This window comes from Ambystoma mexicanum, chromosome 1q (genome assembly GCF_040938575.1).
Source record: "Ambystoma mexicanum isolate Mex_15411 chromosome 1q, UKY_AmexF1_1, whole genome shotgun sequence".
Taxonomy (NCBI): domain Eukaryota; kingdom Metazoa; phylum Chordata; class Amphibia; order Caudata; family Ambystomatidae; genus Ambystoma; species Ambystoma mexicanum.
This window is the reverse complement of record NC_090922.1, coordinates 518,312,610-518,324,945: the sequence shown is the minus strand read 5'-3', so window position 1 is coordinate 518,324,945 and position 12,336 is coordinate 518,312,610. Positions and strand designations below refer to the sequence as shown.

At 52.3% G+C, this 12,336-nt stretch overlaps 1 protein-coding gene across 10 annotated transcripts in view; it reads right to left on the bottom strand.

Moving 5' to 3' along the window:
- ARHGEF1 (Rho guanine nucleotide exchange factor 1) overlaps window positions 1–12,336 on the bottom strand; it is a 1,792,426-nt gene that overhangs the window by 1,026,372 nt on the left and 753,718 nt on the right. For all 10 annotated transcript variants that reach the window (XM_069640923.1, XM_069640913.1, XM_069640921.1 and 7 more), the window contains one exon: window positions 7,056–7,196. In XM_069640923.1, the coding sequence (XP_069497024.1) occupies window positions 7,056–7,196 (141 nt within the window). The remainder of the gene's footprint in view (window positions 1–7,055; window positions 7,197–12,336) is intronic.

The following is a 12,336-nucleotide window of genomic DNA, read 5'->3' as shown; positions in this document are numbered from 1 at the left end:
GGGCGATGGGCGCTCCGTCCCGTCGTCACCGCCTTCGTCGTCGTCGGTACCCGTCGTGGCCGTGTCCGTTCCCGTGTCATCCCCAGGGACGGGGGCAAAGGTTGAGCAGGCCGCGAGGGCTGAAACGGCGGGGCTGGATGGATCCGTCTTCTATTGTTCGGGGGGCTTCCCGCCGGGCCTGGCTATGGCTCCTCCGTCAAACCTGGTTCCGGATCCTCCGTCGGTGGTAAGGGCAATCTCATCCTTATCTCCGAACATAAGAATTGTATCACCAACAAAATGGCCACCGAGTTATCCTGAGGCTCCAGAAGCGACGGGTGACTAGGACCCTCACCAGTGCCGCCGCCGCGCTCGTCGTCACCTTCGTCGGGATCCCTCCCGTGGGAACGGGCCTCTTCGACGCCCTCGTCGAGGCCCTCTAAGACTTCTACCAGCTCCTCCTCGGATGCTGTGTCCGTGTCCACAAAGGCCATCGCCCCCCCCTTCTTTTTCCGCCGGGGTCTTCACGGGGGTCTTTTCGATGGGTCTGAAAGAAGCTTCCCTCCGCGAAGGCAGGGAGACTATGGGCCCCGAGGTCGACCTCCACTAGTGTAGCCTCCACAGGCTGCGCCAGGGCCACCGCGACTTCCTCGATAGAGGCCTTGACCGGGTGAATCAAGGCCTTTACCACCTTGTGTGGGCCTGTGGCCTTCACCTTGGGGGGAGGGTCACTGCCTCGCTCCCCCTCGGCCGGATCCTTCGAGCTCGACCGGGGCCTCTCCAGAAGCTTCGCCGGGTTCTCGGCCTTCCTCTTGCCTGAGCCAGAGCGTTGGCTCGTGGTTGATGGCGCTGGAGAGGGTGTGCCCTGCCTGCAGCCGAAGAGGCAGACCGTTCGGTGCTCCCGGTGCCCGCAGATTCGCGGTGCTTTGTCTTCTGTTGGGCCCCCGTCGCCGGGGCGCCATCACAGGACTTAGAAGACCGCTCGGACTTCTTCTCACCTGACAGGCTCTTTCCTTCCAGCCAGTTGGAGAGACGAAGGTGTCGGTCCCCGATGGTCCGTTCCGACATGTTCCTGCAAAACGCACAGTCCTTCTCCACGTGCATTTTGTCCTCATGAAGGCAGTAGAGACATTTCGAGTGCTCGTCCTCCTTGAACACATTCTGCAGCTGGCATCCAGGGCAAACCCTGAACAGCTTTCCGTGCATCAAGCTTCCTTTCTCCTGGGCCATGTTCGGGTAGGCCGCAGAAACTTCTGGACTCCTCCAAGAAGCGCAACTCTATGAAATCTTCACCCTTGAGGGGCGTAGGAAAATCCGACACGGATCCCCGTTAATCAGATGTAGAGACGGTGGAGCTTGAGCAAAAGCTCGAGAGCTAAACACGAGGACTCCCAACACTAGAGCGTGCAGTAAAAATCTGAGGATGGCTGCCAGAGGCGGGGCTTCGGGAGAGGGCAGTCATTGGTTGGGGGGCAGTATGACCCAGAGACCAGTGATTGGTTACTACTGAGAAAGACAGATCAGAAACGAAACTGATACAGATACTGATTTTACTGAGGATTCCCGGCCTGACGACGGGGAATATTCATGAGCATGTGAATCCATGCCAGACCCCTTTCTGGAGAAGCAGTATATACAACCAACAAAGAACACAAGATGCTGGAGGGGGTTTGGAGGCAACCTAAGCCAAACGGGCAATGACAAGGAGACACCTGAACCCAATAAACAATTACTTTAACATTCTTTGAATGGGAATCAAATGTATGCTTTGATACAGTAAAGTCTTGACAGTTGTAAGGATACATGGACCAGGATTATTTATTTATTCATGCAATGTTTGTCAGGTACCTGCAGATTTATTTATTTATGCAATGTGTGTCGGATACAGGTATCCGACAAACATTGCATAAATAAATTATCCGTCTCCATGTACCTGACAAACATTGCATAAATAAATAAACTGGTTTGTGGCTTAAAGAATATTTACTCAGCAACACTGGTCAAAACTATTATCCGCAAAGTGAAGTTACTCATCACCAGTGCCATGGAAGTGGTTTAAAGTGTTTTTGATATATAGTTTGGAAAAGAAGCGGCATTAAAGAAATAGCGCTGCTTTAAACTATTATTTTGGCCATTTTCTGGGCTTGCAGGGATGCACCATGGGCCCAAACGGGTCTCCGTTTGTACCGTGTCGCAGCCCACGGTGCGTCCCTGTAAGGCACGCCCACTCCCCACAGCACCTCCCCTCCCATCTCAATGCCAGCACAAAACCATTTAGTGACTAATGGGCCACCATTAGCAGTTTCCTACCAGCATTGTGATGGGAGGTGCTGGTCTTGGCTGCAGGGGGAAATAAAGGGTTTTTATCGGTGTGCTTATGCCCCCCACCCCAAGCGGCGCGAAAGTGGTCGGAGGGAGCCTCTAACTTCTGTAATGTCACGTAGTACTTTTGTACTACATGACATTACAGTCGGAAGGGCCTGCGGAACTTTCCCCACGTCAATGCGCCACCCCACAAACTGGGGAAATCCATCCCTGCCAGAGGCTCCAGGGACTGGGGTAATTGCACCCCCTGGGGCTATTGCGCCCCAGGCAGTTGCCCGCCTCACCCGGGCCAAGACATGGCCCTGGCCTCGGCCCTCATGCAGGGCAGGGCAATTGGCAAATTAATTAGCAACATTTGTTGCTTTATTACCTTCCCTCTGCCCCAGGTGGCGCTGGCGCCAACCAGGCCCATGGGCGCACGTGCGGTGTGCCCTCCTCCAGGCAATGGGCGCGCACTGACACTGAAGTGTGGATCGATTGGGGCTGGCCGGTGTTGTCACCCCCAGCCATTACAGAAAAGAGGAGCGATTGGGTCATTAAATCCTGAAGTTGTTCCCATCACAAGCACACACTGCCAAGCAGCAGCAGAATCAGCAAATACAAACAGTTGCCGCATCGTGCCCTCGCTGATTGGGCCTTGTTTCAGGACACCGGCAGTAACTACAGCCTGCCGAGGCAAGCACACTTCTTTCCTCACGCTCCCGTCCTCGCAGGTGAGGCCTTTTGAGGCATAGGCGATTTATTTTAAAATGGTATTGCGGAGATGACTGGGCCATCCAAGAAAAGCCCCTGGAGGCAACAAAGCTAGACACATTTGTCAAGGCTCAAGTAGTCATGAAAAGGGAAGCAAGCACTGGTGGTGGGCTCTCCTCAGGAGATCAAAAGGCCGGTTCTCCAAAGACCTGGGCAGAGTGTCACCGTCAACAGATCTTAGACAATTGCAAGTTCCAGCAGGGTTGGATTGGTCCGTCCGTCGGCCATTCGGCCCGTGGCCAGGCCAAAATCACTTGGAGGGTGAGACCCTGGGGGCCGGTACCACGCTTGGGCCAGTTTGGGGGTTACTACACCCCCCTAGATCCCGCTCCCGAGCATATTGTTTGTCGTTCCCTCTTTCCTGGGCATGCACTGCTGACTTTATTTTAGTGCAAGAGTTTAATACAAATCACTGTTCGCGCAGACTTGTCTTATACTCTTCTTTGTTGTTGTGCTTCTTTTGTTCGGAATAGCAATCACGCTAGTCTAACGAGACAAACACCTACACGAACGCGCCTTGTGAATGATGGTGTAAAGGATGGATGCAGGCGCTGGACCAAAAGCTGAGCGAAGTCTGCACAGCAGCTGGCTTGGGAAAGCGACTCAGCAACTACAGTAGAAATCGTCTACGTGGACGGTTGGTCCTTCCGTATAATGCAAATACCCAGACTTGCAGGATGCATGCTACACTCTTTGGGGGCAACATGGTGTAGCATCAATTCATGGCCTTTAAAATACCCCGCACGGTGCAGCTTCCGATCTCCTTTAACACAAACGCTGGGAAATGGCCATGACTAGCTAACGCCACATTAATCAAAACCAGGTCTCTAAAGAATGGTTCAAGTGTTGGGGAATCACCTGCTTACACTCTGTCGTGTGACCAACCAGTGCGCAAAAGATGTTTCAGAGCGTGGGGCTCTTGATGCCACCCATTTCTGCATTTGATACACCAGCAGCTAAACACACTCTTGGGAGGCAGCTCCTTCTGCATAGTCCATTTCTCTCCCAAGCTCGAGACAATGTTATTTACCATAATGGAGAATGTGAAAAAGGGCAGGGCTGCAAGGCTGGGGAGTGAGGGTGGAGGGCAAAGCGCACTATGCTTGGGGTACAATGGAGATGCTTCCCCTGATACCCGCAGTACTCCAAGTCCCTTGAAATGAAATTGTCTATACACTGCACAATGTGCAAGGGCCGCTGTTATTCAAGCAGCACCCGACTAGTAATTTACAAAAAGTAAACTTAACAAGTCCCAAGAAAAGGTTGCCTTCCACCGTTTAAGAATTTGATTGTTTTTGTTTTCATGTTGGAATTGTAGACATCCTTTGTCTTTGCGATCTTACAGTTTCATGGTGCTGTCAGGATCTAAAATAAGTGATCACGAAAGAAACATTTAAGAATTCTGAGAGTTCACGAGCATGAGCGAAACAAACCCCAATACTCAAACTGCCATTTCTCTGCCGCAGTAATGCACTGCAGTGTGTTTCAATGTAAAGCCCACATTGCAATGTCATAATTTTAGAACGCAAGCTATTCAACATTAACATTGAGAGCTATGTTGAATTGTACATGCATGTCAACTCTCTGCATATGTTTAAAGTACACTTTACCACTGACATGGAGTAGTGATATTGTTTACGTGTGTCCCTCTTAAATATATTTAACTTCCCGTGAAATATTTGATGCAATCCATATTGCATAAATGCATGTATTTTAATGCTGAGATAGACGGGCTTGTACAGATATCCGTGGGTATGTTGCTGGTGCTTGTTCTTGGAGGTTCGAGTAACACTCTTAAAGACCAGTTCATCACCTTTTAAGAGTGGCTAAATGTTTGAGGTCATACGAATGACAGTGTAGATCTGAAATTGTCAATTCTCTGACCTGAGTCACAGCTGCAAACTGGTCATTGTTACCAAAAATGAAGAGCAAAAGCAGACTAACATAACCAGGCCTGTTCGGGTTTGACCCTCTTATTGCTGTTTTCTGAGGTTCATGAAATTCAGCAGATGCCATCATTGACCATTTTGTTAACTCCTAGTCCCCACTCCCTCTGCTCAGCCCACGACACATGCATGAGATCACAGGTCGGGGGGGGGGGGAGGGAGGAGGGGGGGGCTGCGCCAACGATGCTTCCCGCCTGGGGTGCAATGTGTTGTTAGACCGGCCCTGTTCTCGCATCTATGTGGCCTTTGAGCACTTTTACGAATATAGTTGATCAGATTCTCTTCACTCTCTCGGTCCTGCACTCTGGTGAGGGGACTTCAGGGATTCAGTCGTGTCTCTTGGATTCGAATCGTGTCTCTGGAGGACCAGCAGGAGTACACCAAAGTTTCAGAAGGAATCAGACTTCGGAAGACCATGCACTGCACTCAGGCTCGAGGACGCCTGGTATTGGAGTTTTGCAGCCAAGCAAGGTCACAGCATGTCGTCGGATGGCTTGTTTTCCAGGTCTTCTTGAGACTGGTGGATCTCACCAGCCTCTGGGTAAGAGTTGTTTTCGGGACCCCCCCATGTCGCTTGGAAGGAAGGGTTTCATCAGGCTCAGATTACACAGCAGGCTCTCTGGTCGCTGGAAATATTTACAGCTGTCGTTTCAACATCTTCCTCTTTGGATTTTGTTCCAGTGGTCAACTTGTCAGCAGCTTCCAGGATCGGGAATTATAGCACACTGCCTGCCGACTTGAGGGACTGCTCTTGTCAGAGACGAGAGGGGAGAGAGAGGAGAGCAGGGGAGGAGGGAGAGAGGAGAGGGAGAGGAGAGCAGGGGAGGAGGGAGAGAGGAGAGGGAGAGGAGAGCAGGGGAGGAGGGAGAGAGGAGAGGGAGAGGAGAGCAGGGGAGGAGGGGGAGAGGAGAGCAGGGGAGGAGGGGAGGAGGGAGAGAGGAGAGGAGAGCAGGGGAGGAGGGGAGGAGGGAGAGAGGAGAGCAGGGGAGGAGGGGAGGAGGGAGAGGGGAGGGGAGGAGGGGAGGAGGGAGAGAGGAGAGGAGAGCAGGGGAGGAGGGGTCGAGGGAGCGATTAGGGCAGGGGTCGAGGGAGCGATTAGGGCAGGGGTCGAGGGAGCGATTAGGGCAGGGGTCGAGGGAGCGAGGAGAGCAGGGGTCGAGGGAGCGAGGAGAGCAGGGGTCGCTAGCAGGGGACGTGGGAGAGAGGAGAGCAGGGGACGTGGGAGAGAGGAGAGCAGGGGACGTGGGAGAGCACGAGGGATGAAGTATAGTTGAGGATACGGCAGAGAGGCAAGTGGAGCAAGAAGCGGCAAGGCGAGAGAACAGCCTGAACATCCAAGCAGAGACCAGCAGTGTTGGTCACCTATAACAGGGCTGGGGCATTTCTGTGATAAGAAGAGTGAGTTACACAAGGCAGAGACATTTTATTGAGGCCCTTTCTTTGAGACATTTTTCCAGGGCTATTTTTTTGAGAGGATGTTTAGCAAATAGTCTTCTCTTTGAGGGACTGTTCATCAAGAACAAAGACATGCTGGCCATTCTGACCATCAATTGTTTGAGTTTTGTTGGACTATCATCCAGGATGTAGTAGGAGAAACCTCCTTTCTGTTTTGACCCATTTTGTTTATAAACAAACGACACCCAAACGATGAGGGTCTGACCATCCGACGAATGACGTCGTGGGAAGTGGTCGACACAGGAGAAGGGTCATATATGGTTGGGAGCAGTAGGGAAAATTGTATATCTACTGGCCTGTCCCAAAGTACTCATCCAACATCCTTCACAGAGAAAGGGACCAATAAAACAAGGGCGTTAAGAAAGTCTTTCTGGCCACTGCTTTAGCCAGGTCTACTTCATGACAGTTCCTTAGGTCTTTTAGTGGCAAGCTACAGTGGCTGCACAGCTTACATTATTGGGTTGACGTCTCAACATTGTTCAAAGCCTCATACCAGCAGTGTGTGCTACTTGCAAAGCCTTTGCACACTGTACTGCGAGGGTCCTCTGTATGTATGCACAATGAACACAATGCATGCATAGAGCCCGCTATACTCACTGCATCTCTTCCAGCCTCAACAACAGCTGCTCAGCAAGCTGCTTCTCTTTGGACTCTGTGATGGTCTTGTCTTTGGTTTGATACGACTCCAGCTCATTCAGATCCAGCTCGCCTGGTGTCATTCCCAAAACTCGCTTTGCCCTGGAAGCAGAAAAAAGGAAAATGAAAAATAAGAGTCACACTTTGTAATCCTTTTTGCATCAAAAGGATGTGAGCATGAAAGAAAGTTAAGGACAGACAAGAGATGGTCTCAAGGATTGAGTGCAAACTAGGACCGTGCTAGGGAGGTTCCATGTGATTTCATCGCCTGCTTTTAAACGTGTACATTCCATCGAATGTGCTCATTTTTTTTGGGTCCCCCCAAACCCGCCACTCACACTTTTTTACTATTGCCCACCCTCCCAAACCCTTATATGCCCTTTGCCACCCCCCTAAAAAATGTGATGAGCACATACAATGTAATGTACATGTTTAAAAGCCTGCCGATGCAACAGCAGGCGATGAAACAACGTTGTACCGCTAGGGAAGGACACGTTGGCAGGGAATGGTCACAGTTCAAATGATGACCTGTGAACAACAGGAATCTGCAGCTGAGTGTATCAATGAGATGCCACAGCTGAGAAAAAGCTGCACAGACAGTAAGCTGGGAGGTCGGGTTGCCAGGGATGATGGGGGAACCACCGCTGAGGAATGTCAGTGAGAAATCACACCAGAGATGGCGAGTCCAAGGGTCAGCGAGGTACCACAGCAGACAGGCAGTACTTCCAGACTCAATGGAAACCACTGTTTTGAGGGTGAATCAGCAGGCAACCATAGGTGAAAGCAGATGCCCTAGGGACAGTGAGGCACCACATTGGATAGTAAGCACCCCAAGGCCAAAGGAACGACAACTGAGGGACGAGTCCAGAATCGGTAAGAAAACCACACTAGAGAGTCGGTCTCATACTCGGAGTAGACGGGTAGCATTCCAGGGGAAATGAGCAAGAACTGCTAAGCCAAGCAATGAACACCCTCTGCTGTGAAATAAAAAGTTAAAAGTTGGAGTGACTGGGTAGTCTTAAATTGAGCAGTTTCTACTTTTGATTTTTCATTTTTTTTTTCTCTCTTTTTTTTTTTAACAGGTTTGAGGCAGGTGATCCAATCAATTCCCTTCCTCTTTCTTCGCCTGTACTACTTCCCAGACCCCTTTTACTATGCTTTTATTTTAGTTTGGATACGGTCAAGTGACCTAAGATGAATTTGTACAGTAAGGAACAAGTTAGTTACCTGTAACTGTTCTTCTCCAGCATGGGTCTGGCAAGGATTCACATGATCATGAATATTCCCGGTCGTCAAGCCGGGAATCCACGGTAAAAGAAAAAACAGTTTCACTTTCAATTACAAACTGTCTTTCTCCTCTAAACCAATCACTGAGCACTGGGTCATACTGACCCCAGCCAATGACTGCCCTCTCCCCCTAAGCCCCTCCTCTAGCAGCCATCTTCAGATTTGGTAGCACATAAAGAGGCAGTATGACCAAGAAGAGCCACTAAGGGGAAGGGGGGGGAGGTTTCGCGTGAGAATCCATGCCAGAACCATGCTGGAGAACAACAGTTACAGGTAAGTAACCTGTTCCTTCTCCAGCATGGGGTCTGGAATGGATTCACATACTCAAGAATAATGAATACATAGCAGTACAAACCTACACAACCACGGAAGATGTCAAGGCTCAACAGAAGCAATTACTTTTACCTCTGGAACAGGCCCCACCTTCAAGCGAACAGACCGACACTGGATTCCTCCCTGGAATCCCTGTCGACAGTAGAATCTTGTGAAGTTGTGTGTAGACCTTCACGTAGCAGCCCTGCAGATGTCCAGCAGGGGCACACCATACAAAAACACGGTCGTGGCCTCGATCGCTCTGGTGGATTGGGCTCTCGGACGGCAAGGCAGCGGTCGGTTTGCCAACCGGTGACAGTGCATGATACAGCCTGAGAGCCACCTGGAAATGGAAGCCTTGGACAAAGCTTTCCCATGGTTCGCAGGACCAAAGTTCACGAAAAGTTGAGACGTCTTCCGAAAACTCTGTGTGGGCCACATAGAACTTCGGAGCACACGCCACATCCGGTCGGTGCAAAGCCCTTTCAGCCGGCGACAAAGGTGCCGGAAAAAACACAGGCAACTCCAAAGGTTCGTTGAGGTGGAATTCTGACTGAACCTTTGGCAAGAAAGAGGGGTGTGTCCGCAGCACCACCCTTGTGTTGTGATAAGTCAGATAAGGCTGCTTGCAGGACAGAGCCTGGATCTCACCTACCCTCCTGGCAGAGGTGATGGCCAAGAGAAAAGCAGTTTTCCACTAACTTGAGAGGGGCTTGATGCATAGGCTCGAAGGCAGCCCCCCCATTACCATCAGGGGCAGGCGCATTGACCGGAGGGAACGATCAAAACAGTCCTTTGAGTAACTCCTTGACTAGACGGTGTGTCCAAAGAGAAGAAAGTCCCAGAGACCTGGTGTAACAGGAGATAGCCGCCAGATGCACCTTGACTGAGGCGTGTGCCAGCCCCGCCCTTGGCCAAGGACAACAAGTACAGAAGGATCTGCGGGGCCATGACCCTCAGAAGTTTCATCTTCTGCGTATGGCACTACATTCCGAAACATTTCCACTTGTGCCCCTAACAATGAAGAGTCGACAACGCTCTGGCCCTGGCAAGGACCTCCCGGGAGTCCGCCAATAGCTCGTACCCACCAAACTCTAAGGCTGCAGGAGCCAGTCCTTCATGTTCGGCAATCCTGGTTCGTGATGTAGGATTGCGCCTACTTATCTGGCGACCAGATCCACGGCCACTGGCAGCTTGACTGGAGGTGACGTCGACAGACAGATGGTCCGGGTACCAAATCTGCCTCAGCCGAGGTGACAAGGATCATCCTGCATCGGCACCGTTTCAGTTGATTGACTCGCAGCAGGACAGGCAACAGGGGAATGCCTTCCCACGGGACGGAGAACGCGTCCCCCATGCTTTTCGGCTGGCGGAACCTGCTGCCAAATCTCTGGCATTTGGAGTTTGTCGCCATCACAAACAGATCGATCTGGGGTCTGCCCCCCTCCCCCCTTGAGGAAGCGGCTGTCCTCTTGATCCTGTTGAAGCTCCCACTCCTTGCAAGAGCACAGCTCCCTGCTGAGAGAGTCGGCGGTGGTGTTCTTGACTCCTGTCAGGTGAAAAGGAATGAGTAACATCCCCTGGGTGACCGCCCAGTGCCACAAGTCCTGCACCGCTCGAGAGTGTTGGGGATCTGGTGCCCCCCCCCCCCCCCGATTCCTGATGTAGGAAATCGTGGTGGAATTGTCCCTGAAGACCCTCACCACCTTGCCAATGTGGGATGGGAGGAACGACTTGTGGGCCCAAAAGACTGCTCGCAGTTCCAGGACTTTGATGTGGAGATCCGCCTCCTCCGGTACACACAGGCCTCTGGCATGGAGACGTCCGGTGTGGGCTCCCCAGCCCTGCAGGGAAGTGTCTGTGGTGACCATCTCCTGGTATGGGGGCTCTGAAAATCCATGAACCTCGGATATGTTGGAGCGCACACCCCACCACCTTATCGCTCGACGGAACACCTTGTCGAGAACAATCACGTCTGCAACGCTTCCGAACACCTGGATTAACGAATTGATGGTCCGAAATGTGGCGGTCTTCAGTGCCAACAGCCGTTGTACCTTGCCCAGTATGGCCGCTATTCTCTCTTCCGAGGGGGCTGCCAGGCAGGAGACTGTGCTGAGCCTGGACCCCAGGAACAGCGCATTCTGCGATGGAATCAAGCAGGACTTTGGATGGTTCGCAGAGAATTCCAGACCCATCAGCAGCCGGACGGTCCTTTCCGTGTGTTCGACGGTGACTTCCCTTGGCTTGCCACGGATGAGCCTGTCATCGAGGTAGGGGTACACATGTATCCCTTTTAGTGCAGATGGGCCGCCACTGGTGCCAGGCACGTATTAAACATCCTGGGCGCCGACTTCAGTCCGAAGGGAAGGGCCTTCAATTGGTAGTGCTTTCCATGTACGACCAAGCGCAGGAACTTATGATGATTCTTCTGAATGGGGGCATGGAATTCAGAGTCCTCCAGATCCAGCAACGTCAAATATTCGCCTTCTTCCAGTTGGCCAAGCATGTGCTGCAACGTGACCATTCTGAATTTCTGGGACTTGAGGTACTTGTTGAGACGCCGCAGGTCGAGAATGGGCCTCCAGCCCCCAGTCTTTTTTTACCAAGAGGTATGTGGAATAGACTCTGGAGCCCCGGAGTCGCATTGGAACCAGCTCTATCGCCCCTTTTTTTTAACATAATCGTACTTCCTGCAGGAGCTGAGGGATGTGCTGCTCCTGCCAAGCCACTGATGGTATCCGCTGACACTTCTGCTGGAATTCTAGTCTGTGGTGAGAGCGCCGGTGGAGAGCTTTTCCCCATTCGCTGACTAAGCCCACCAGCCGCCTCCCTCCTGGCCTGTTCAATGTTGCTTCGGGCCTGCGTGCCGCCTTAGGAGCAACGACGTCGGCCACCTCCGAAAGCCTTGGAACAACCCCTGTAGGCCTCCTGGGTCGTGAAACGGGAGGGCTGGCGGTACGATGACGAACCCCCGCCAAAGCCCCTGGACAACCTGTCGGATTTCCCGTACGAGGCACGAACGGAAGGGAGATGTTGCTGAAGCGTGCCCAGGGCAGGGGCCATCTCTGTGTCAGTCTTGATGGCTTGCAACGAGTTGTCGACGGCATTCACAAAGAGATTGGCCCAGTCGAAAGGCATGTGCAGGACCCTGGTCTGAACTTCCTGCCGAAAGTTGGTGACTTTCATCCAGCCACGAAGACGAAGGCAGACACTGTTCCCCATCTGTCGGAACCCTGTGTACGCGATGTCCAGGGCCACGGTGATGGCATGGTCTGATGCCACTTCGCCCTCTTGGAGAATCTCCAGCACCTCGACCTGCTTGTCATCCGGAGAGAAATTCTATCAGCTGGGCCATCTTATACCACAGCTCCCTGTCGTATCTGGGCAGGATCGCAAGCCTATTCGCTGCTGCCGGGTAGATCACCATTCTTCCCGCGGCGTCCAACTTCTTCCCCTCGCTGTCCGGGGGAACAGAGGCAGAAGAGGAGGGATTTGAAGACTTCTTCCTCGGAGCTGCTTAGACCACCGAGTCCGATGAGGGCTGCGACCGCAGGCACTGGGGTGCAGACTCCGGCACCCAGTACTTCCTTTCCAGCCAGTCTCTTTTCCCCAGGGCTGAGGCGGGATTCCTCATCAGCGCCGT